The 24,869-nt window shown below is 45.6% G+C and overlaps 2 protein-coding genes across 2 annotated transcripts in view; one reads left to right on the forward strand and one right to left on the reverse strand.

Annotated features, from left to right (window-relative positions):
• Window positions 1-19,964, forward strand: part of kat6b (K(lysine) acetyltransferase 6B) — a 39,417-nt gene extending 19,453 nt beyond the window's left edge. The window contains 17 exon segments of the mRNA XM_017464127.3: window positions 4,481-4,589; window positions 5,399-5,514; window positions 5,622-5,703; window positions 6,231-6,363; window positions 7,744-8,666; window positions 8,945-9,066; window positions 9,157-9,263; window positions 9,348-9,489; window positions 10,155-10,316; window positions 10,597-10,690; window positions 11,350-11,581; window positions 11,809-11,968; window positions 12,731-12,952; window positions 15,629-15,926; window positions 16,042-17,642; window positions 17,645-17,748; window positions 17,750-19,964. Coding sequence (XP_017319616.2) covers window positions 4,481-4,589; window positions 5,399-5,514; window positions 5,622-5,703; window positions 6,231-6,363; window positions 7,744-8,666; window positions 8,945-9,066; window positions 9,157-9,263; window positions 9,348-9,489; window positions 10,155-10,316; window positions 10,597-10,690; window positions 11,350-11,581; window positions 11,809-11,968; window positions 12,731-12,952; window positions 15,629-15,926; window positions 16,042-17,642; window positions 17,645-17,748; window positions 17,750-18,695 — 5,553 coding nt within the window. The 3' untranslated portion in view covers window positions 18,696-19,964.
• Window positions 19,592-24,869, reverse strand: part of LOC124628916 (dual specificity phosphatase 29-like) — an 8,035-nt gene continuing 2,757 nt past the window's right edge. Inside the window, 1 exon segment of the mRNA XM_053679047.1 lies at window positions 19,592-20,447. Within this exon segment, the coding sequence (XP_053535022.1) occupies window positions 20,104-20,447 (344 nt within the window). The 3' untranslated portion in view covers window positions 19,592-20,103.

Genomic DNA, 24,869 nt, shown 5'->3' on the forward strand with positions numbered 1-24,869 from the left:
GCCAGAGGCGACCAGATCAAACGCAGGCAAAAAGGTTAATCGAGGTGAACACGCGCACACACAGTGTGACCGATAAAAATGATTGAGCCATGCTTCCGTCTTTCAGGGAAAATGAGGGAATGTTGTTATTAAATAGTCAGCCGTGTTCTCTGTCTCTTTGCTCTGCAATCTTCATTTACGGTCAGTGTAAGAGTAAAACACCACAATGCCTGATGCAGCAATCACATGTCGCACAGACACAACTTGAGCGACGTGAGTGAGGGGTAGTCATTGAAGGCAAGACCTAAAACGTTAAAGTGTAAGGAGTTTTTCTACGCGCAGTACAAGTAGAATGCCGTGCCGTGGCCTCAGTGGTGCACGGACGTTTAAAACCAACGCTCTTACTTAGTGATTTAATAGTAAACCATAGTTGCTAGACTAGATATTAGAAAGTTACAGTGTTGCTAGACTAGATATTAGAAAGTTACAGTGTTGCTTGTGCGATCTTGCATAAATATTTCATGCTGAAGAGCTTGATGTTTTTATGATTTTGACCATACCATGATTAAAATGACGTTATTAAACTATGACTTTTCTATGCCACTGTTTCACTTAAATGTGTTTAATTTTGTTCACATTGTTGATTAGTTAGCATGTTTGTGTGTAGGCTATGGATTTAGTACAGTACTGGCAAAGAGATGGGGCCATTATGTAAAATTACCAATAGCTCATTTGTATTTTAATTTGGTCTTTTTTTTTTTTGGTTACTGCAACAGGAAATAATTGTTAGATTATTTGATTAACAAAAATGTTTAATCGCTTCTAAAAATAAATAAATAAACAAACAATAATCCCTTGTTTCAGCCGTAGTTAGAAATAGTATTTGGTTGTTTATTGTACTATCTAAGAATATTTCCCATTTTCAGATGTGCCTCATTTCTACTGGTATACTGGCACCCCTTCGTTGAGAGTTGTTCTTTCCTGTATAGTCACTCTCTAAAATGTAGAAATCTAAGGTAATAATCTCTCAATCTTGTCGCTCTCAGACACCCGGGAAGAAGATAAATTAGAGGAAAAGTAGCCAGCCTTGTTCAGATGGCTCCTCACAGCATCTACCTTTTTATTTGCAATAGAGAGCGTTTATTACTTAGTGCTGAAGTCATTTCTGCTAGGAAGACTGTGTCTTGGGCCTTTGTATGAAGTAAAGATCATCTTAATCAGTGTTGCGTTTTTGAGGTATCATGGTTGACATGGTTTCTACCTGGAAACGCTACAAAATACTGTGTTCATGCTGTATTCGGCAGTTTGTCAATAGTCTAAACGGCGCGAGCTATAGTTCAGCGTAGGGATGTCACGATATCAAAAATCTAATAGTCGGTACCGATACCACCAAAAGTACATGATGCTCGATACCATGGTGTGGTATAAAACCAACAACTCTCCTGGAGGACATCCTCCAACTCCTCCTCCTCAGAGAGAGAGAGAGACTGTAGTTATCAAACACTGTCTGACAATGACTAATAAAATAGGGGAGACTACAAGTGCTAAGGTGCACTCCTAAACACACACCCCTTATACTCTTAATGCAAGCATTACTTTAAATTCACTGATATGGTGGGAGGTCAAAAAGATTCATTAACACCATAATAATTATTCAAATGTTAAGCGACATTAGGCTACATTTTGCTGACGGGATACGGGCTGAATGGCGATGCATGGTGGCCCAGTAGGAAGTAGATTATTCATTACCAATGGTACCTACGCTACTGCAGAAAAACGAGTACCATCACGTTTTTAGAATGTCGGTACCAACTTGGTACCGTAGTATCGCTTCTCGTGACATCCCTAGTTCAGCAACTAGCAGCGTGCGCTCGTGTTTAAAATGCATTCATGAAGGATCGATACGTCAGAAGTCTTATTGGACTACCCAACTTTATGGTGTTTAATTTCACATACCACTACCGGTATTGACACATTATAATTTCTTAAACGAGTGCGAGATTTCACACAAACGAACGCTCCACTCCATCCGTATTTTGACACGTGTAAGCTGTTCTAGTATAAAATGGTATTTATGCACATCCTTCAACCTAACCGCTGTAATGTTTTGTAATTTTTTTTAAATAGTTTGTCTTCATTCATATTGATTGTGACTGCTCTTTTGAGACTTTTTGTACATATTCTGTGGTATAGTTTATTTTCCCTTCCTTTTATCCCCATCTGATCCTACTTGTTTATCATTTTAGGCCAAGAATAACAATCTTGTTTTGGGCCCCCTCATGTCGATGGCTCTTACTGGGCTTTGTCTAGGGAAACATTTATATTTCACAAATGCTTTTTGCATGCTAAGAAGGCTGCTTTTACACACAATCTGTGTGCGTTAAATGTGTAGTCCAAATCTAGTGAAAGATGCAGGTTAAAGAACTTTTTTAGGGTTGCCCTACTGGATATTTCCAGTCCAAATCTCTGGGTAGTTCATTAAAATGCAAGTTGTTGCTGCTTTATGAACACAGTGAGTAGTGCAGGAGAGCATGGGGTATTTTATTTACTGTTTTTGTTTAAGATTGTCTTTAGAAATCGACAAGCTTTGTAAAATGCTATATGATATAGTCGTTAAAATAAAAGGAAATATCGGTGCTTTTCAACCCCAAATTTTACCCTAAAGCCAATTTTGGCTGAATGTTAAGTGTTTATAATGAAAGGCGTGCAGGTGAGGTTATGTGTAATGTGCGTGGTGGGTTTATTTAGTGTGTATTTTTGTTCATGCCAGCCCATGGGGAGGGTTAAGCTTTTTACATCAATGAATAAAGATTAATTTGTGTCGACTAAACACCCTTCACTTGTATGAAGTAGGGCATGTCCCATTGAGGGAGCATTGATTACATCTCCTCGACTGTCACTTGAATGAAAACCAGCCCTGTTATTCATAACCCATCTGAAAATGGATGATCCGCCAGGTTTATTAATAGATCTCTGAGGGGGTTGGTTGCCTGTTGCATAAAACAATTAGGCTTGCATTACTCTCAACAGATCTCTCACCAGAACACAGTTGATATTCATAGGCTAAATGCTGCACAGCAGGAAGCTGAGGCTGTCTGGATCTCCAGAGATGGCAGCCCCGCATTAGACTTGGTGGTGTGTAATTCTGATGCCTGATCTGTATCTCATTTATAGTCCCCTGATGGATCAGAGTGACTCTTGTTGAAAAGCCTTCTGGGAGAGAATGAACTAAATGTTTTCTCTCAACTTGTGACACTATGTCACAAGAGATGCAACCACCCCACCCCCCACATCCCCACCCCCCCGCCTGACTGGTCCTCAGGCTGGTGTAAACTTGTATTATTCTTTTTGCTGGAATGCAAAATGGTTGGGGAAGAAAGAGTTTGAGACTATGTGAAGGGCCAAAAAGTTGGTTTTGTTTTAGCACCCAATTGAACATTCTGTAATACCTTGGTGGTGCTATGCATAGTGTAATGGGCTAGCAAAGAAATGAAAACATTAGACATTTTTTCCCCCCTCTGAACTGTGCTTAACCCTTAAGCACTTCGTTACTGGTGCGATTATTGGTGCCATTTATAACACCGTAACGTTATACTAACCAAAGTATATTTATTGTAATGAAACGTTCTGAATGAAACTAGCTGTGATTGATGTCTTTCAGAGTGCAAATTTATATTTTGTTTAGAATATAAACACTGGCCCATAACACCTGTTCTAGCCGGCAAGTGTTCAGAACACTGTACGAGGAGTGAAATCTTGTCACCTGACTACACGCTCAGAACTCATGACTCAATCTTCACAAAAACTGCAGGATATCTTCCACAGGTGCACAAAATACTCAAAACCTCACACAGGTGCTCACGTTACGCTAAACCTCCAACATTTAAAAGCTTACGATGCCGCTAGCTACCTCATTCTAAAAATACTAACAAGCCGGCAACACCGAGTTTACAGCTTTGTGTTGAAACTTTGCTTTATGGGCTTTTTTTTGTCTCTTCTTCAAACATTGTAGGATGCTGATGTTACTGTTCAGTAGTTTCATCACCTTTGTGTTTTTGACATCTTTATCTCTCAGTGATGACTGTTCACCTTTGTGGTGTTGCCATTATGGGCAGAATAATTTTTTATAAATAGTGTTGCTTTTCAACGTAGCATAACTATCACCATACCATTATTATTCATCGTCTTCATATGTACAGCTCTGCAGCTATAGAGTTCAATTCCCAGAATATAGCAGCTGGTTGATTTTGACTGTTATGAGGCATGAATACGCTTCTGCTTTACATGAGAATTTAAATTGCGCTCCAGCTTTGACATTTGACATTTTCAGTATCTCCCAGAGCTCATTTGCCGTTATGTTTTAACAGATTTTCTGAAAGGTGTGTGTGTGTGTGTGTGTAAAAATGTACTGCTTGCATAATTTCCTGAAGCTTTTTGAAATGTGAAAAGAACCCTGAATAAATAAGTGTTAACTGCATTTCTTCTTGTCTTTTGTTTCTAGCCTCGTGCTGACCCGATACCTATATGCAGCTTCTGTTTGGGCACAAAGGAGTCTAATCGAGATAAGACGCCAGAAGAACTGCTGTCATGTGCAGACTGTGGGAGCAGTGGTAAGACCTTTTTTTTTAAATAGGTTTTTGATTACGACAAGCCGCGACAGTGATCTTTTACTGTCATTACTGGTGGGTGAAGGAAACGCGTTTTGGTAGTCAAGATGTTTTTCCATGCCATTATGGTAGATTGCACGACTTAGTTTTTTTTCCTCAGGATCAGAATTGCCAGGTTGCTGCCTGATAAACCACCTGGTCTTTTTTTTTTCCTGTTGTAATTTGCATCGACGATCATTTTTGAAAAGCCTTGAGGACTCATGCTTCTTGTGACAAATTTTTTTTGTTTATGGCTGGGTTTGACTGAGCAGCATGGGAGGTTTGCAATGACTGTTCCTGAAAGTACGGAAAATCCGTTCACACTGTAAAACACAGCTGGCCTGCGGTCCTTTGAGATCGAGGCAGACATGCCTTTACATGACTGTAATGGATTGATTGCCATTACGTTGTGTGTGCACAATGTTTCTGCCTCGTTAAGATCAAATTATCTTTAATTACCTACTCAGAAGTGTTTGATAATACTGTGCATTTGCACACCAGTCTTGCCGAGGCTTCACACACACACAGCGTTGTTTATTCATGTGCAAATATTTAAGGTGATCTTCGACCAGTCTGACCCGGTGCCGTTTCAGGTTTGGGCCTGATTAATTTTGACACAAGTGATGTGACTCTTTCTGGAGACTTTCAATCTATTGAAATGCATGAGAGTCCCTTTTTGGTCTTCTGCCAAATGCAAGTCTCATTTGTAATGAAATAAGACTTCATTAAATTTGGCTACTTGTACTGAAGTGCTTGTGTCTTTCTTCCCGCAGGCCATCCATCTTGTCTGAAGTTTTCAACCGATCTGACTGCAAATGTCAAGGCGTTACGATGGCAATGCATCGAATGTAAAACGTGCAGTTCCTGTCAAGTTCAGGGGAAAAATGCTGTAAGTGTGTTTATGCTCCCGGTCATGCCAGACTAATTATTAGTATTTCTTTTATATCAGTAAATCGCCAGTTGTTTTAGTTTGAGCTCGTCTGTCATTGTCTGTAGGATGAGATGCTGTTCTGTGACTCCTGTGATCGGGGGTTTCATATGGAGTGTTGCGACCCACCGCTCTGCAGAATGCCAAAAGGTACGAGAGACTTTTTCTCCAAATTGCCCGTTTTGCATCAAGTAGATAGCATCAAAACATTAATCATGCCTGATATGTTTCGAGTTCTGCACTCCCACAGCTTGTTCTGCTAAGTGAGTGCATTCACATTCAGGCTGTAAAGCTGTTTAAAAGTACCAGTTTACACACAGCTTTCTGGCTAAATAAGAATGAACTATGGCCTTCCTGATGTTGCTTTTTTTTTTCCCCCCTTCTCTTATTCCCACATAGTCTCTTTTCAACCGGCAGCAGTTTTCCTTCTGTAGATTCAGACCAACTGTTTCATATTAATGACAAGTTGGCTGAATATAAAAATATTCTTATTGTTGTGCTACTTATTAACTTCCTCATAGAAAAAGAAATTAATCCATGGGTCAGCAGTGCATATTTTTCTTCTTTTGTTTCAAGAATTGCTTCAGTAATTATGATCTTTAACTAAAAGCCTGCTCTCTTAATTTTTTCCTTTTGTCTTTCTCCCGCCTCCGTTTTCTTTTCTGGCTTTCCCCTAGGAATGTGGATCTGCCAAGTATGCAGGCCGAAGGAGCAGGAGGAAAAACGACTGCTGCACAAAACAGCAGCCCAGATCAGGAGGCGATATGCAAAGCCAGGAAGGCCGAGGAAAAATCTCGTGCATCAAATAATGTATGATAAAATATTTCTCTCACTTTGCTTTGCTTTTGTTCTTAGTTTTGATGCTTAGGGTTATAACTCCTTGTGTTTTCCTTCTTGCTGATCTGTGACCTTTTTCTTGTAGATAAAAAGCCTTTTTCCACCACGTTCGTTTCTCCAGCGCTCTCAGGACACCATCTTTAGTTATAGGTTGTTAAGGGTGTACTCTTAGCCAAGGGCATTTTATTCTGTTCTATTTTTAACTGGTGTGTGTGTGTGTGTGTGTGTGTGTGTGTGTGTGTGTGCGCGCGTGCGTGTGCGCGCGCACCGAGCCTCAGAGGGTATGATGACAGTTGCACTTGAAGCACCCAGTGCGAATCAGCTCATGGAGCAGTAGTACTATGTAGACCCATAGTTATCAAAGTGGGGCCCAGGGACCCCCCGTTGGTCGGTGAAGCATAGCTGGGTGGTCCGTGTGCGTGTCTTTGTGTGTTTTTATATTTACAGTTCTGAAAAATAGTAAGAGAAGTTAGCCCATAAATGTCAGTGGAAAGTTCAGGAACAGAAAGCTCTCTAATAAATAGACACGTGTGTGTGTGTGTGTGTGTGTGTGTGTGTGTGTTAAATAATGTTTAAAAATAAATCTGTACTAAGTACACTTCCAGTCAAAAGTTTGGAGACACTTGACTGAAACGTTTCTTATGATCTAAAAAAATCTTTTGATCTGAAGATGTATGATTTAAATGTTTGAAATTGGTGTTGTAGTCAAAAATATAACTCTGCCAACACATTCATTTCTTTCAGTAGAAATCTAACATTTTATTTACAAAAAAATATATATGTTTTTAATGGATTACTCGGAGTGAAATATTCCAAAACGCAGCCAGTAAGTGTTCAGCATAGGTGGGAACTCCTTTAATACTGTTTAAAAAGCATCTCGGGGAGATTCCTCAAGAAATCAGTTGAGAAAATGCCAAGAATACATTTCTGGAAATTCTAGGGGAAAAGGGTGTCTATGCTAAAATAGTGAATTATTTTGGATCTGTTATCAAACCATAATTCCCATAGTTCCATTTGTGTTATTCCAGAGTTTTGATGGCTTTATTATTATTGATATTCCAAAATGTGGAGAGAAAAAAATGAAGAATAAGTCTTTCTCACCTTTTGACCTGTAGTGTATATCTGTGGAATTAATTTTTCCAGTTCCAGCTACAAATAGTTTGAGAAACACTGACAGGCAACACATTATTACGCCATGAATCTAATCTGTTGTGTTACTCGGTTGATATGGGCTGTTTGTCTTTATTTAAAGACTCTTGTATCTACCGTTTTTTGAACAGCATTTTTTTTCTGGACTGTTTTAATCGTTCATGTCTATTTGGTGTTGTATTAACTGTGTGTCATCCCTCGCAGGTCAGGCAGCGGCGCTGCACGAACCCTTGAGCTGTGTGAGAGAGGGGAACATGGTCGGGGTCCTAAGAGTTCAACTTGCACTTCACCCACATCCAACACCGTCTCGTACAGCTCAGACACACGGAGCCGCTTGAGCCTCGGCATTCCCCTGACCTCCACCCCAGCTTCTTCCTCGCCCACACTGCCTCCGTACAACAAGAAAACCAAAAGTCTCATCGATGGCCTCTCGAGATTTTTCACGCCCTCTCCCTTGGGGCGACGCATGCGTGCTGACGCGTCCACGTCTTCTGAACCACACAGGCCTAACAAACGGACTTACCGGAAACGCCTGTGCGATCCTCGTTCCGTCTCGACGGTTACAGGCACCACCCAAAGGATAACTGCCCTATGTAGTGCTCTCACTACCCCCTGCTCTTTATCAGGACACAGCCCAACGTCACTGAATCCCAATCAGTCTGATTCTCCTCAGAGCTCCTCGTCCCAGTCGAGCGCCCCATCGCTCAGCAGTCTTGCAAGCAGCAGCCAGCTGAAGGGACTTTTTGATGGGCTGTCTCACATCTACGCAACTCAGGGACAGTCCCGGCAGAAGGGACTGCCCAGCTATGCACCACCTAAACGAGGCCAATCCACCCGGGATGCTTCCTCCTCACCCACAACGCCTTTGCAGCTCCATGGTAACAAGCCCATTGAAGAGTTCAGTAGCAAACTAGCGCATGTATCCTGCTCAGACTCAGGCTGGCTGCCTAAGCGAGGAAGGCCCTTTAAGACAGCACTTCATTTTAAGCGAGCTCCCTTCCTGAAGAAGCACAGGCTGTTAGGCAGGTTTAGGTTTAAGGCATCCCCACAGAGGGGCAGCCCCACACCCGGGAGGAGCAGCCTGGCACATGGACAAAACCATGGCACATGGTCTGACCAGAATCATGGTAAGCGGGTGATCTTGCCTAATCGGCTTTAAGGCATTCTTTTAAATGCAAAAAAACCCACTGTAGATGTTCTTTGATGAATGTTGCCTTTTTGTAGTTATTTCTAAATCCAGTTCTAAATCCAAAAATTAAGTACACGAAAACACTTCAGATTAACCATTACGAGGTTAATGTTGCATGGCAGCTTCACAAAATGCTTTACAAAGCATCCTGCTCTTCTTCTTCTATTATTTTTCATAATGTTTCTCTTACATCTTTTTATTTTTTTATTATTATAGTCTTAAATTCCTTGAGATGCCTAAAAAGAGAAGTTCAGGAAACAAGGCTACCTTCGTCTAATGACCAAGTAACTGAAGAGGACATTAAGACGTTCAAGCATACCCAGGAGCTCACCACAAAGGTGAATGGAGTCTTTGTGTAAACATGTATCATAGGCATGTTTTTAATTATTGGCTTAATTAGTTCGTGTTTTCCCCCCCCCCAATAACAGAGGACTGAACTTGTAAGCGGCGGCGATCACGGCCCATCGCTCATAGAGTTTGGGAAATACGAAATCCAGACATGGTACTCTTCACCGTATCCTCCAGAATACTCCCGGTAATTCTTCTGCTCTGCTTTATTAAATGGACAAAAGTTCAACAGAGAAGAGTCTATATTACTTACTTTCCAACTTTCCCTCAGATTACAGAAGCTGTATATCTGCGAGTTCTGTCTGAAGTACATGAAAAGCCAGGACATTCTGCAAAGACATTCAAAGAAGTGTGGCTGGTTTCATCCGCCAGCTAATGAGATCTACAGAAAGGATAACCTTTCTGTGTTCGAGGTCAGTTGAGCATCTTCAGTGTGGTGTGCAGTCTCCTAAGAGTGTGCATCTTAATTTAATCAAATCTTCATTAGCAATGCTGCATAGAGCTACATCCTGTATACATAAATGAAGGGCATTGATCTGCCAGGCTCCCCCATTTTTCCAGAGCTTGGAGGGCAACTTGATCTGCGTGCATTAACTAATTTTGGTTAACATTTGCTATTAATCAACCAGGCACGTTGTGAGCACTTAAAAAGCTCTTTAAATATGGACTGAAATCCATAGATGGCTTGCAGGGTCTGTAATCAGCATAAATTAGAATCTGTAATTTAACACCTGTAGTATTTTGCCATCTCGTTTTTCCAGATGTTGAGAATTAAAAAATCTCTGAAGTGAGGTCTTTGAATTCAGATATTTTGCTAATTGTGGTATCAAATTGAAAGGTTTTCGACGTATATTAAGACCGCGTTACTAATTTGTCTGCAACTAAACAAAAACTTGTCTTTTTTAATAAAGCGTGTTTCTTGATTTCAACATAGATCCCAAAATATGATTTTTTTTTTTTTTTTTCCCTGAATAAAACTATTAGGTAATTTCATGGTGGACTCGTTATTGCTTATTGAAATTCTGCGACATGTAAAGGTGTCACGTTAACGTATTCTCTCTTTTTCTGTCTTCTTTAGGTTGATGGAAACATCAGCAAAATTTTCTGCCAAAACCTCTGTCTGCTTGCGAAGCTTTTTCTTGACCATAAGACGCTGTACTATGACGTGGAGCCTTTCCTTTTCTATGTTTTATCACGAAATGATGAAAAAGGTTGCCATCTTATAGGATACTTCTCAAAGGTATTAGAATACATGCTGTTTGTTAATTATGAACATGTTCCTGTAGTTATTGACGTATATAAATTGTAATACTATGATACAACTGGGGAGGCCCTGAGACGCTAACCCATTTTATTGCTGTGCCCTGACCAATATTGTCCATGCATGTTTTTCTGAATTTGAGAATAGTGGCATTATCTCTGCATGTTTAGTTTGGTTCAGTCGAGGACAGCGGCAGGTGCGGTGAATTGCCTGCGTTGGCAGTGCTCTGACATACACTATCTATTTCTTTCTCCCTCAGGAAAAGCTTTGCCAGCAGAAATACAACGTCTCGTGCATAATGATCATGCCCCAGTACCAAAGGCAAGGATTTGGGAGGTTCCTCATTGATTTCAGTAAGTTTTCTTTTATTTAATTTTTTGTGTGTTGCTGTTTCTGAAATCTTACTTGTTGTATTTCATGAGTTATGAACCAATCTTTCTGCATTGTGCAGACAGATGCAGCCAAAAGGCCATGCAATTGAATACAGAATTTGAATACTATAAATGCCTTTCCACATCAAACATTTTATTAGTGCTGGTTGTTGCTCTTGAAATTTCTAAAGGGAAAATGTAAATTTCTGTAAGTGGTTATTATTAATCTATTAGTGCCATGTCCGTGTACAATTGTTCCATGGTGGCTAAGGAGAAAACTGAGGTGTGAGTGCTCTGTGCCTCTCTTCTGAGAGCTCCTCCCAGGTGGCTGCATTAATGAAGTTGATGGCCACTAATGAAAGAGTAGAACGTGAGGGCAGCTCTTTATGTATAATCATGGCTAAAGAAGCTGTTTAATCAGGCCCATCTTTCTTTGTTTAGTCACCAGAGCCTGATTCCGGGGAGTTCTCTCTTTGCTGCAGGCCAGCATTGTGTCTGGGGAGCTATTGAACTTGTATATGAGGTTTTGAGAAATAAATGTAGATCTGTGTCCTGCAGAAGAAGCAACATGTCTTGTTTATAGAGTCAAACTAGTCTTGACATCAGATTTCCTGACATCCCCCCCGCCCATTTCTTGCCAGGTTACTTACTCTCCAGGAGGGAGGGCCAGGCCGGGTCCCCGGAGAAGCCTCTATCAGATCTGGGTCGTCTGTCCTACTTGGCGTATTGGAAAAGTGTCATACTGGAGTACCTGCACAATCACCCGGATAAGAGCGTGAGCATCAAGGGAATGAGCAAAGCCACAGGCATGTGTCCACATGACATTGCCACCACACTCCAGCAGCTCGACATGATTGATGTGCAGGATGGCAGGTAGGTTTTGCCTCCCTTGCTGTCTTATTCACACGCAGTTTTTGACAGGCTTTTGTCTAGTCCATAGATCAAGTCATTTTAACACACAAACGCTAGCCTTTAAACTACTGGGGTGAACTGGAGCCTGTGCTTATTCTAGCTGTTATTGCCCATGTGTGTTGTTCTTTTTGACTGCATGGAATTTTCTCTCTGCTCTTGGTTTCTCACTGGTTTGTTCTCTTGTATAGATTTGTGATCATTCGAAAGCATCAGACGATCCAGAACCACATGTCAAGGCTTCAAGAGAAACCGCGTCTTTATGAGGTCGACCCTGACCGTCTTGTCTGGACTCCTGCTAGATCAGTCTACAGAAAGCCTTCAGAGAGCCAGCATAGAATAGGAATAGAGGTAGGTATCAGCTTCGTTGCCTCTTTTGTTTTTGGTTTTTTATTATTATTATTTTAAACATGGTTGTTATTGTTGGTGTAGCATTAACTGGTGGCAGTGTAGTTTTTCAGAACAAACCAATACTTTGCTGGTTCGGATTATGTTTTGTCTGGCTTGGCTTAACAGCATTTTTATTTGAACACCCCCATGCTGAACCAGAGTAGAAAATTTACCTCTTATAACAAACCGAACATGGAGAGGGACATATTTTGGCCCATACCCCAAATCATAAACGGTTGCCTGTTCCCAATGTGGTCAGCTGTTACTGTGTGGTCTGTGGACTGTTTGACAATATTTTTTGATGGTCCACTAACCTTGCCTGAAACGCATTAATAAGGGTATGGCTACACTATGTGCAAACCAGCCGTGCATGTTATATAGCTGTGTAATATCATGATTATAAATTTGCTGATAACTGTGGGTCACTCGCTGTGCTGGTCTGCATAATAAGTTTCCAGCTGGAGTTCTGAGAGTTCAAACTGAGTTCACAGAAGACGACTACTACTGAGCTTCCTGAGTGACCCAGATCAGATCTCCTACATTACACATAAGCTGTTCCATAGAAGGGAAAAAAAATAATTCACATTTAAAAATAAATTCTTTTAGATCTGACTAATCAGGAAGTAAACGCTTTACTGCAGAAATGCTCCATTATGCTATATCCCTGCAGTCCGAGCAGACTGGCTAATGTACACCACCTCTTGTATTTCTTATGAACACTAGAAAGCGAATCTTGCAGTATGCGGCGACCCAGCCACTGAGAAGCGAGCACGAATGGTGAGCAGTAGGATACCTCCTCTTACCAAGTGTAACAACTACACCAGACGGAACCCAGAGCAAGTGCTGACTAGCACCATTGAGCAGGACTTGGACGTCAGTGAAGATAGCAGCAGCGATGACAATACTTCAGTCCGATCCCAGTCTACTCCAGGGCTCAAGCGAAAGGTAATCATTGGGAATGCTGTTAACGTCATCAAGCCAATGCAAGTCGCTAAACACTGCTTTTTACGGCATACACCATCTGCAGCATTGACTAGGCACCATTGCCTCATATGATCAGGCATAAATATTTTCTGGGAATAGACACCCTTGGAATGAGAAGTATTTGTGTCTGTTTATTTAGGAAATAGTCAAACCATATATTTATTTTGCTGACAGGAGCTAGTCTAGTTTTCCATTCAGTTATGTTTAGGCAATATTGAAATTTTAGATCGGCGTGTGTGAATCAAGTAAACGTGTCCTCATTAAAACAAAACACTGTTTTTATGCGATGTTGAGATATTTGCAGTAGAATTAGCAAACCCCAGAATGTCTCCTAAGAGTCAGCCAAGTCCAGTAAAGAATATGTTTTGAGGGACGTGCGGTGAGCTGGGTCCTGCTTGCTCTCATTTGGGGTTTCATGCTGGCAGAGCTTTCCAATTGAATGCCCTGTGGCTCAGATACTGTGGTCTGAATGATGGAGCTTTGCATTTAGATCCTAAGGCATGCCATTCAGAATGTGGTCACATTTCCCTATGTTTAGCATCATCCTTAACTGCATCCTCCTCGTCCAAACCTCTTCATTTTGGTTTAGAGTGCACTGGGGTCAGTTTGGGGGGGAATCGCCATGCGTCCTAGGGACTATTGTGTCTAACAAACTTTATCTCTCTTTAACTTGTACTCTGTGTGTTTACTGGATTCTCCCCTAGTCTCCATTCAGATGTGGTATTTCAGTGATTGCGTTATAAACGGACAGCCCAAAGTAAAGGGTCTGCACTTATATAGCGCTTTTTAAAATTTTTTTATTTTTTTTTTATATATATAAATCTTAGCGGTTCTACGCAGTGCTTTACACTGGTTCTCATTCACACACACACACACACACACACACACACACAAACACACACACACCAATGGTAGCAGAGCTAGCTTGCCATCGGGAGCAACTTGGGGTTCAGTGTCCTCCCCAAGGACACTTCTGCATGTCGTGTGGGCCAGGAATCGAACTGCCAACCCTGCGATTAGTGGACAACCCGCTCTACCACCCGAGCCACAGCCGCCCCAAACATAGTGAAATGTGACCACATTCTGAATGCCATGCCTTAGGATCTAAATGCAAAGCTCCCTCATTCAGACCACTGTATCTGAGCCACAGGCCATTCAATTGGAAAAATAAAGGTGTGAACGCGGTCAAATGTCTCTTGTGATCGGATCTCTCAGACCACGTTATGTTTGTACTATGAATGGCAATGCATCATCAGTGTCAAAAGACTGACTAGTCACTAGTGTTTGCAAATTCGTGCTTTTTGCATGGGACCAAGATAAACAGGTTTTATTGTTCTTCGTTGGCTGCTTTTTCTGTGCATGTTTCAGCTACCCAAAGTCTTCTCATGACCACTTCTCCATAACCATTATGGTTGTTAATGTATAAACATATCTGTGTAAGTTTTCTCATAGCTGTTCGTTATTCATGACAATAAGATCAAACGTATGACAATATAAGCTTAAATAATTAACGCGAGTCCATTTTATAACCTCGGTGAAAGGTGAAAATATATTTAAAGAAATGGCATTGTTTTTATACTGCATCATATTCAAAAGTACCATTGTGCAATATTTGTTCATTTCGACACATTTTCTAAAGGTGGTCTTGATGTTGGACAGTATTGGATGTGGAAGGGGCTTTTTTTTTATTAAACGTTTTTTAAATTAATTAATTAATTAATTAATTAATTTTTACTTTGGCAGCCATCATTCAACACGGTTAAAGAAAACGTTATTTATACTATTGGATAGTATTTGCCATTAAAGCCATAAGGTCAAATAGCATAAAGGGACACAGTATAAACTATAAAATATAAATTTTCAGACAAGAGCTTGAAACACCGGTCTGTTGGAAATGTTCTAGAAATGCAAAAAGTTTAACTACAGTGCAGGCACACTGTTAGGAATATATTTGGACCAGTCCCTGTAGACTCTGTAGCTGTAGGCTGTGTAAGTGTGATAGGCTTTCCTTTATAAAGATATGTAACCTCTCTACAGGTTAATGAGCAATGTCTTTGCAGTAATGTAAGATTCATAAACAAATAAACAGTTCCAATTTCTAGGACGTTCAAAATGCCCTGCAATGCTAGCATTAGCGTGGATTAGGGAGGACTGTTTTTAAGCTTGATCTCTGACGGTGCATGCCCACACTCCTGCTGAGCAATGACTAAATTTGTCTGCGACTCTCGTTTTACTTTTGGTTTTTACTTCCTTCTCTTTCAGCCAAGGGCTGCTTTTCATTGGTGTGGTTGCATAAATAAAACGTGAAAGCAGAAAGAGCAAAAGCTGTACAACATGCCATGCAGTCAGCCTTTGACTGTGAAAGTAAAGCTTTTATTGACTAAGCACCAGACTGTTTTATTAGGAAATACTGCCCACCAACTAAATTATAAACACTTTGAGTTTTGCTAATGGGCTTGTTGTTTGGGGGCTTGTTTTAATGTGAGCGAGCATTCAAGACGCATGCTAATACCAAATGACCGGCAACCCGTCTCACTGTCCACTTGTGAACAAACGACCCGAGACAGATATTGATGCAAAGTCTGGAAAGTGCCTTAATAAACAAATCCCTCATACTGGATTTATTTCTTTTCACAGAGAGCAGGCCCTCTGCGGAGGAAAAGGGGCAGAAGGAGAGTGCGCATCAACAGCAGCGTCACCACAGAAACCATCTCGGAGAGAACGGAGGTGCTGGATGAGCCTTTTGAAAACTCTGATGTGGAGAGCCCTGCGCCACAGCTCGGCCATTCCGTCAGGAGGCAAGTAAGTGAGGAAGAAGAAGAGGAGGAGGAGGAGAGCAGCCGAAGAACAGTTGTGCGCAGGCCCGGTAGACCAAGGAAGAAGGAACGACAAGATGACAATCATTCAAATCATCAGGAAGGAGAGCACGTTGAAGGTAATTATTTGTTGTCTGTTTTTAGGCTTGTTTGAAATAATCGCACACTTTCTCTAAGCTTATTCAGGGCATACTCAGACTTTCACTTAATTAATAAAATATCTTCTCGACACAGATGCTGTGAAAAAGGACAATCCTCGACCTGTTAAGCGGAAAAAGGGCTGGCCCAAAGGAGTGAAGCGAGGGCCTCCTAAATGGAGGCTAAAGAAAGAGAGAAAGATGGGATTCAAACTCAACCTCTACACACCACCTGAGACGCCCATGGTTAGTGTGGAGCAGGAACCAGAGGAGGAGCAGGTGGACAGTCCTGTTTCTGTTCCAGAAGGCTCAGAGTCAGTGTTTCTAAACGAACCAGAGTCTGTGAAGCCAGAGTTGCACTCTGACACCATGATCACCGAGCCACAGGAACCTGGTGAAGAACACAAGGACGACGAGCCTGCGAATAAACCCGATTCTGTGGCCGTTTCTCCTTGTGCTGCTGTGAGCCAAGAAACTACGTCAGGTCCTATGAACTGTGATGAACAATCGCCTGAAAGTACACAACAGGAAAGAAGCCAGGAGCCAGATGAGGAGCATAAATGTAGCGAGCCCCAGGCCACCGATGAGCGCGATGATGAGGAAGAGGAGGATGAAGAACTGGAACCTTCTCATGTGGAGGATCATGATGCAGATGATGAGGATGATGGCCATGTCGATTCTGGTGAGTTGAGGAAGGAAGATCCTACACCAGTACTTGAGAAAGAGCCTCCAGATAACTCCGAGCCCAAGGCAAACTCTTGTAATGAAGAGAAGGATCAGGATCCTCCTGCGCAGTCTTCAGGAGAGCTGGTCTCCGATAGCGCATTAGTTTGCGTGGACACACAGGACAACCCTATGGACTCGGACCATCAGCCTGACTCTGAATCCGATGAAGAGGAAGAGGAAGAGGAGGAGAGCAGTCAGAATGTTGACCAAAAAGATGCTGGTCCTTTGACGCCTGCAATAAAGGAGGACCACAGTATTTGTCCAGAGATCGACATGGAAACTGCCCAGGCGGTTCAGTCCCTAACGCAGGAGGCTGAGCAAGAGCGGCACTTCCAGGATTGTGCAGAGACCCAGGAGGCCTGCCGCAGCCTGCAAAGATATGTGCATGTAGACCAGAGTCCCCAAATGACTCCAGTAGATGACTGCCAGCAGTCCGACCACAGCAGTCCACTGTCCTCTGTTCACTCACACCCGAGTCAGTCAGTGCGGTCTGTCAACAGCCCGGCTGTGTCCATTCTAGAGAACAGCTACACTCAGATTAGCCCAGACCAAGGCACAATCTCTGTGCACTCCCTTCATAATAACATGGAGACGAGTCCAATGATGGATGTCCCTTCTGTGTCTGACCATTCCCAGCAGGTAGTGGACAGTGGCTTTAGTGACCTCGGAAGCATCGAAAGCACGACAGAGAACTATGAGAATCCCAGCAGCTACGACTCCACGCTTGGTGGCAGCATTTGTGCCACAGGAGCCAGCGCTGGCGCCTCTTCCCAGAGCAGCTGTTCCTATGGCAACCTTTCCTCCGGTGGCAGCCATGGACAGAGCAGCTGTGCCGTGTCCCAGCAGATGGCCGGCCCTGTGGTGAACAATACTGGTGCCTGCAGCATGCTCCAGCAGAACAGCATGAGCTCGCCACAGGGTTGCAGCGTCAAATCCCCACAAGGCTGTGTACCAGAGAGGCAGCCTGGACACGGGCATGGGCACGGGCATGGGCACGTGCACAGCCATGGCCACCACCACCATCACCACCCACACCAACACCACCCACACCAACTCCAACACCATCAGCATCAGCACCACCAGCAGCCTCTGTCTCACTGCTCTATGCCTGGCAGCTTTCCTGCACCCATGCAGCTCTCTGACCTCCCCGAGTCAAACAACCCCTCCTCGAATCTGGGGCTGTATGAGAGGATGGGCCAGGGTGAGTATGGGGGCGGGCACTATGCACAGCCCTCAGCTACTTTCAGCCTGGCTAAGCTCCAGCAACTTACCAATACTCTCATGGACCATCCTCTGCCTTTTAGCCACTCTGCATCTCATCCCATGACGTCTTACACCAACAACAACGGTTCCTTGCCCTCGCAGCTCGGCCCTCATAACCCCACTCTGGTGCCTCTGTCTCAGCCTCCACACACAGTCACAGGCGGAGGTCCTCAGACGCAGGCCACCATGACTCCACCCCCTAACATGACTCCTCCACCTATGATGGTGCAGCGCAACATGGGCACGCCTAACATGAATTTGCCCCCCTCCCAAAGACTGCAGACCCAAATTGCACCCAAGAATCACCACCATCATCCCGTGTCAATCCGCTCTAAATCGGCACCGCTGACTCCTCACCACCAGCAGCAGATGTACGGCAGGAGTCCACAGGCCGTTACCATGCAGGCTCCAAGCAGGACGCTAGCCATGGCGCCTCGCATGAACATGGGTGTAAACCTCATGCCCGCTCCTGGATACAACGTCAACTCGATGAACGTAAACATGGCGCCACTTAACGCAATGAACACGTACCGTGTGACACAGCCCATGATGAATGGGAGTTACCATAGCAGCACAACGTACATGAACCAATCTCCACAGTACTCTATGCAGATGGGCATGATGGGTACTCAGCCTTACCCACAGCAGCCCATGCAGGCTCCTCCCCATGGCAATATGATGTACAGTCCCGCGGGTCATCACAGTTACGTGAACACTGGCATGCCCAAACAACCCTTAAACGGGCCTTATATGAGACGATAATCGCTAACAACCCCTGTCCTGCAAAAGGTCAGACAATGAAAGTCAGCTTGATGACTTGAGGTAGTTTTTATTGTGTTCATTTTCAATATTATTGTTCGCTTTTATGGATTTATTTTTTTTCTTAAAAAACCAGCACTTGGTAAGAATGCAAAAAAGTTGTGTTTAATGGCTAATCTTTAGCTTTTTCCCTATTTATGGGAAGCCTTACATCATCAAAATTTAATGTAACGTTTAAATGTAGATCTCTTCAAGCTGCATTGCAGTTTATGATTGCATAAATATTTTTTTCTCCTCTCCCCCTTTATTTTGTTTTGGACTTGCTTCATGGAACCTTTTTAAATGTGCCTGCATTGTAAGCCTTTTCAATGTACCTGTTTAACAATCGCAAGGTTATGTTTCCAAGTCTGTACTCATGCCTTCATATTATTTAAATTATTGTAAGTCTACTTTTTATATATTTTTTTAAGTGTAAGGTGAAACTTAGCATGCTATAATGTCTTTGTTAGTGACAGTGCATCAGAGTAGTACTGTACAGTGTTGTGCTTAAAAGCAAGCAATTTTATATTAAATGTATGGCCTTGGTTAGGTTTCCCTCTTATGGAAGGAAAAATGAAACTATATTTTTGTTGTTTCTAATACTGAAAAGATTTTAAAAACGTTGTCATGTTTTTGGGTGTTCAGCTTCGAAGGTTCTATCGCTAATTGTGTATAATTTGTTACTTTTTAACAAGTTTCTTTACCTGAGGCAGCTTTGTTTTTATACAAACTAAAGCAATTTCAGACAAAATAGAGAAGTAAATGTCAGTATTTGTACATGTAGAATTCTAAATCAATGGAAGGGAATGCAAAAAAAAGGGGGGGGGGGGGGGGGAGAGAGACAACCTTTCACAGGGCAGTTCAGAAAATTGTCAATTTACTCCCAAAGTTGGTCTTTTATGAAATGCCTTTAAACATGCATTTTCATTCCACATGTAAATTTTTTTATCTTTATAAAACATCTGATTTATATTTTACTGAAATGTAGAACAGTAGCCTTGTTAATAGACAAAACAGATGGCATGTATAAAGAGAAATTGTATTGGTGTCTGTTTGTATAGCTTATTTTGTAGCCTTTGTACCTGTACAGAATGGCAGTCTGATGTAAGAGGGATATCCTGACTATACTAATTAATGGAGCAACAGTCCTGTATTTATGAGTTACCTTTTTAGTCAGTCACTTAAATGCTGTACATTTTAGCAGAAAATAAATTATGATGAGCCACTGACAGACTTAAGCCCAACTCTGAACTGTTTGTTTCCCTGTGTGCTGTTACTTCATGCTTGCATCATTTCAGCTCTTTCCAATCGTAGGAGTCACAATTGGATTCAAACTTTTTTTTAAATGAACTTTTTGATTTTAAATATGTAATTAGGCAAAAATCTCCTGAGGTATGCTACTGGTAAAAATAGCCTGCTTCTGCGTTCTGTGCGTCATTTTATTCGGCACAAACTTGTGCGCCACGTAATTAATTCGGATGCGAGTCTCGGCCTGTGTTGTCTGGATTCTTAGATTGTGTCTTGTGCCTTTGTCTTGCAGCTGAATATCCAGGTCTCGGAGTTGCTTTAGAAATCCCCTGTTGGGTAAAATTCAGCGCTGCTTCTTCACGTGTTCAATCGCATCAACAACAGTCATGCACTTGGAGAGCATTAAATAAGCCAAAAATACAGTAGCCGATCGACTTCGTCCCATGACGCAGTGCACAAGCAGTTTACCTGAAACAAGAAGCAAATTACTGTGAGACACTGCTCATTTTGTTTGATGGTTTGAGTGACACTGCAGGGTTTTGCTGATTTTGCAATTTGATCAGCTTGCTCTGGGTTAAATGCATAAATATAAGTGAATTAATACATTCAGGGAGTTAGTGTTAAACCTTAGATAAACTACAAGAGGTCATAACTAATTATTATGTAAAAAAAAAAAAGTGTCTCTTTATCCAATTCTCTTCAAAAACCAGAGCAATGGAACATTGTGAAGAGGGAGACTATGGGGGGGGGGACTGGGGCGGGAGACTGAGGAGAGAGACTTGGTGGGGGAGAGAGAGGGAGGGAGAGAGGGAGACTGGGGGAGATGGAGGGAGACTGGGAGAGAGGGAGGGAGACTGCCAGGAGGGAGACGGGGGGGGGGAGTGAGGGAGACTGGGGAGAGAGACTTGGTGGGGGAGAGAGAGAGAGGGAGGGAGACTGCCAGGAGGGAGACTGGGGGAGATGGAGGGAGACTGGGAGAGAGGGAGGGAGATGTGGGGGGGAGGGAGACTGCCAGGAGGGAGACTGGGAGAGAGGGAGGGAGATGTGGGGGGGAGGGAGACTGCCAGGAGGGAGACGGGGGGGGGGGAGTGAGGGAGACTGGGGAGAGAGACTTGGTGGGGGAGAGAGAGAGAGGGAGGGAGACTGAGGAGGAGGGGGGGGGGGGGGGGAAGAGAGGGAAGGAGACTGCCAGGAGGGAGACGGGGGAAAAGAAAGGGAGGGAGACTGGGGAGAGAGACTTGGTGGGGGAAAAGAAAGGGAGGGAGACTGGGGAGAGAGACTTGGTGGGGGAAGAGAAAGGGAGGGAGACTGGGGAGAGAGACTTGGTGGGGGAGAGAGAGAGAGGGAGGGAGACTGAGGAGGGGGGGGGGGGAGAGGGAAGGAGACTGCCAGGAGGGAGACGGGGGAAAAGAAAGGGAGGGAGACTGGGGAGAGAGACTTGGTGGGGGAAAAGAAAGGGAGGGAGACTGGGGAGAGAGACTTGGTGGGGGAAAAGAAAGGGAGGGAGACTGGGGAGAGAGACTTGGTGGGGGAAAAGAAAGGGAGGGAGACTGGGGAGAGAGACTTGGTGGGGGAGGGAGACTGGGGGAGATGGGGGGGAAAAGAGTGACTGGGGAGAGAGACTTGGTGGGGGAAAGAGTGACTGGGGAGAGAGACTTGGGGGGGGGGGGACTGTCAGGAGGGAGACGGGGGGGAAAAAAGAGAGGGAGGGAGACTGCCGGGAGGGAGACGGGGGGGAAAAGAGAGGGAGGGAGACTGCCGGGAGGGAGACGGGGGGGAAAAGAGAGGGAGGGAGACTGCCGGGAGGGAGACGGGGGGGAAAAAGAGAGGGAGGGAGACTGCCAGGAGGGAGACGGGGGGGGGAAAGAGAGGGAGGGAGACTGCCGGGAGGGAGACGGGGGGGAAAAGATAGGGAGGGAGACTGCCGGGAGGGAGACGGGGGAAAAGAAAGGGAGGGAGACTGGGGAGAGAGACTTGGGGGGGGGGAGACGGGGGGAAAAGAAAGGGAGGGAGACTGGGGAGAGAGACTTGGTGGGGGAGAGAGAGGGAGGGAGACAGGGGAAAAGAAAGGGAGGGAGACTGGGGAGAGAGACTTGGTGGGGGAAAAGAAAGGGAGGGAGACTGGGGAGAGAGACTTGGTGGGGGAGAGAGAGGGAGGGAGACGGGGGAAAAGAAAGGGAGGGAGACTGGGGAGAGAGACTTGGTGGGGGAAAAAGAGAGGGAGGGAGACTGCGGGGGGGCGGGGGGGAGGGAGGGAGACTGCCAGGAGCGAGACGGGGGGGAAAAAGAGAGGGAGGGAGACTGCCGGGAGGGAGACGGGGGAAAAAGAGAGGGAGGGAGACGGGGAAAAGAAAGGGAGGGAGACTGTGGAGAGAGACTTGGTGGGGGAAAAGAGAGGGAGGGAGACTGGGGAGAGAGACTTGGTGGGGGAAAAAGAGAGGGAGGGAGACTGCGGTGGGGGGAGAGGGAGGGAGACTGCCAGGAGCGAGACGGGGGGGAAAAAGAGAGGGAGGGAGACTGCCGGGAGGGAGACGGGGGAAAAAGAGAGGGAGGGAGACAGGGGGAAAAGAAAGGGAGGGAGACTGTGGAGAGAGACTTGGTGGGGGAAAAGAGAGGGAGGGAGACTGGGGAGAGAGACTTGGTGGGGGAAAAAGAGAGGGAGGGAGACTGCGGGGGGGGGGGGGGGGGGAAAGAGAGGGAGGGAGACTGCCAGGAGCGAGACGGGGGGGGGGAAAAGAGAGGGAGGGAGACTGGGGAGAGAGACTTGGTGGGGGAAAAGAGAGGGAGGGAGACTGGGGAGAGAGACTTGGTGGGGGGAAAAAGAGAGGGAGGGAGACTGCGGGGGGGGGGAAGAGAGGGAGGGAGACTGCCAGGAGCGAGACGGGGGGGGGGGAAAAGAGAGGGAGGGAGACTGGGGAGAGAGACTTGGTGGGGGAAAAAGAGAGGGAGGGAGACTGCCAGGAGGGAGACGGGGGGGAAAAAGAGAGGGAGGGAGACTGCGGGGGGGGGGGGAAGAGAGGGAGGGAGACTGCCAGGAGCGAGACGGGGGGGGGGGGAAAGAGAGGGAGGGAGACTGGGGAGAGAGACTTGGTGGGGGAAAAAGAGAGGGAGGGAGACTGCGGGGGGGGGGAAAGAGAGGGAGGGAGACTGCCGGGAGGGAGACGGGGGGAAAAAGAGAGGGAGGGAGACAGGGGGAAAAGAAAGGGAGGGAGACTGTGGAGAGAGACTTGGTGGGGGAAAAAGAGAGGGAGGGAGACTGCCAGGAGGGAGACGGGGGGGAAAAAGAGAGGGAGGGAGACTGCCGGGAGGGAGACGGGGGAAAAAGAGAGGGAGGGAGACAGGGGGAAAAGAAAGGGAGGGAGACTGTGGAGAGAGACTTGGTGGGGGAAAAGAGAGGGAGGGAGACTGCCAGGAGGGAGACGGGGGGGAAAAAGAGAGGGAGGGAGACTGCCGGGAGGGAGACGGGGGAAAAAGAGAGGGAGGGAGACAGGGGGAAAAGAAAGGGAGGGAGACTGTGGAGAGAGACTTGGTGGGGGAAAAGAGAGGGAGGGAGACTGGGGAGAGAGACTTGGTGGGGGAAAAAGAGAGGGAGGGAGACTGCCAGGAGCGAGACGGGGGGGAAAAAGAGAGGGAGGGAGACTGCCAGGAGCGAGACGGGGGGGAAAAAGAGAGGGAGGGAGACTGCCGGGAGGGAGACGGGGGAAAAAGAGAGGGAGGGAGACAGGGGGAAAAGAAAGGGAGGGAGACTGTGGAGAGAGACTTGGTGGGGGAAAAAGAGAGGGAGGGAGACTGCCAGGAGCGAGACGGGGGGGGGGAAAAGAGAGGGAGGGAGACTGGGGAGAGAGACTTGGTGGGGGAAAAAGAGAGGGAGGGAGACTGCCAGGAGCGAGACGGGGGGGAAAAAGAGAGGGAGGGAGACTGCCGGGAGGGAGACGGGGGAAAAAGAGAGGGAGGGAGACAGGGGGAAAAGAAAGGGAGGGAGACTGTGGAGAGAGACTTGGTGGGGGAAAAGAGAGGGAGGGAGACTGGGGAGAGAGACTTGGTGGGGGGAAAAAGAGAGGGAGGGAGACTGCCAGGAGCGAGACGGGGGGGAAAAAGAGAGGGAGGGAGACTGCCAGGAGCGAGACGGGGGGGGGAAAGAGAGGGAGGGAGACGGGGGAAAAAGAGAGGGAGGGAGACAGGGGGAAAAGAAAGGGAGGGAGACTGTGGAGAGAGACTTGGTGGGGGAAAAGAGAGGGAGGGAGACTGGGGAGAGAGACTTGGTGGGGGGAAAAAGAGAGGGAGGGAGACTGCCAGGAGCGAGACGGGGGGGAAAAAGAGAGGGAGGGAGACTGCCAGGAGCGAGACGGGGGGGAAAAAGAGAGGGAGGGAGACTGCCGGGAGGGAGACGGGGGAAAAAGAGAGGGAGGGAGACAGGGGGAAAAGAAAGGGAGGGAGACTGTGGAGAGAGACTTGGTGGGGGAAAAGAGAGGGAGGGAGACTGGGGAGAGAGACTTGGTGGGGGGAAAAAGAGAGGGAGGGAGACTGCCAGGAGCGAGACGGGGGGGAAAAAGAGAGGGAGGGAGACTGCCAGGAGCGAGACGGGGGGGAAAAAGAGAGGGAGGGAGACTGCCGGGAGGGAGACGGGGGAAAAAGAGAGGGAGGGAGACAGGGGGAAAAGAAAGGGAGGGAGACTGTGGAGAGAGACTTGGTGGGGGAAAAAGAGAGGGAGGGAGACTGCCAGGAGGGAGACGGGGGGGAAAAAGAGAGGGAGGGAGACTGCCGGGAGGGAGACGGGGGAAAAAGAGAGGGAGGGAGACAGGGGGAAAAGAAAGGGAGGGAGACTGTGGAGAGAGACTTGGTGGGGGAAAAGAGAGGGAGGGAGACTGGGGAGAGAGACTTGGTGGGGGG

This window comes from Ictalurus punctatus, chromosome 3, assembly GCF_001660625.3.
Source record: "Ictalurus punctatus breed USDA103 chromosome 3, Coco_2.0, whole genome shotgun sequence".
NCBI classification, from domain to species: Eukaryota; Metazoa; Chordata; class Actinopteri; order Siluriformes; family Ictaluridae; genus Ictalurus; species Ictalurus punctatus.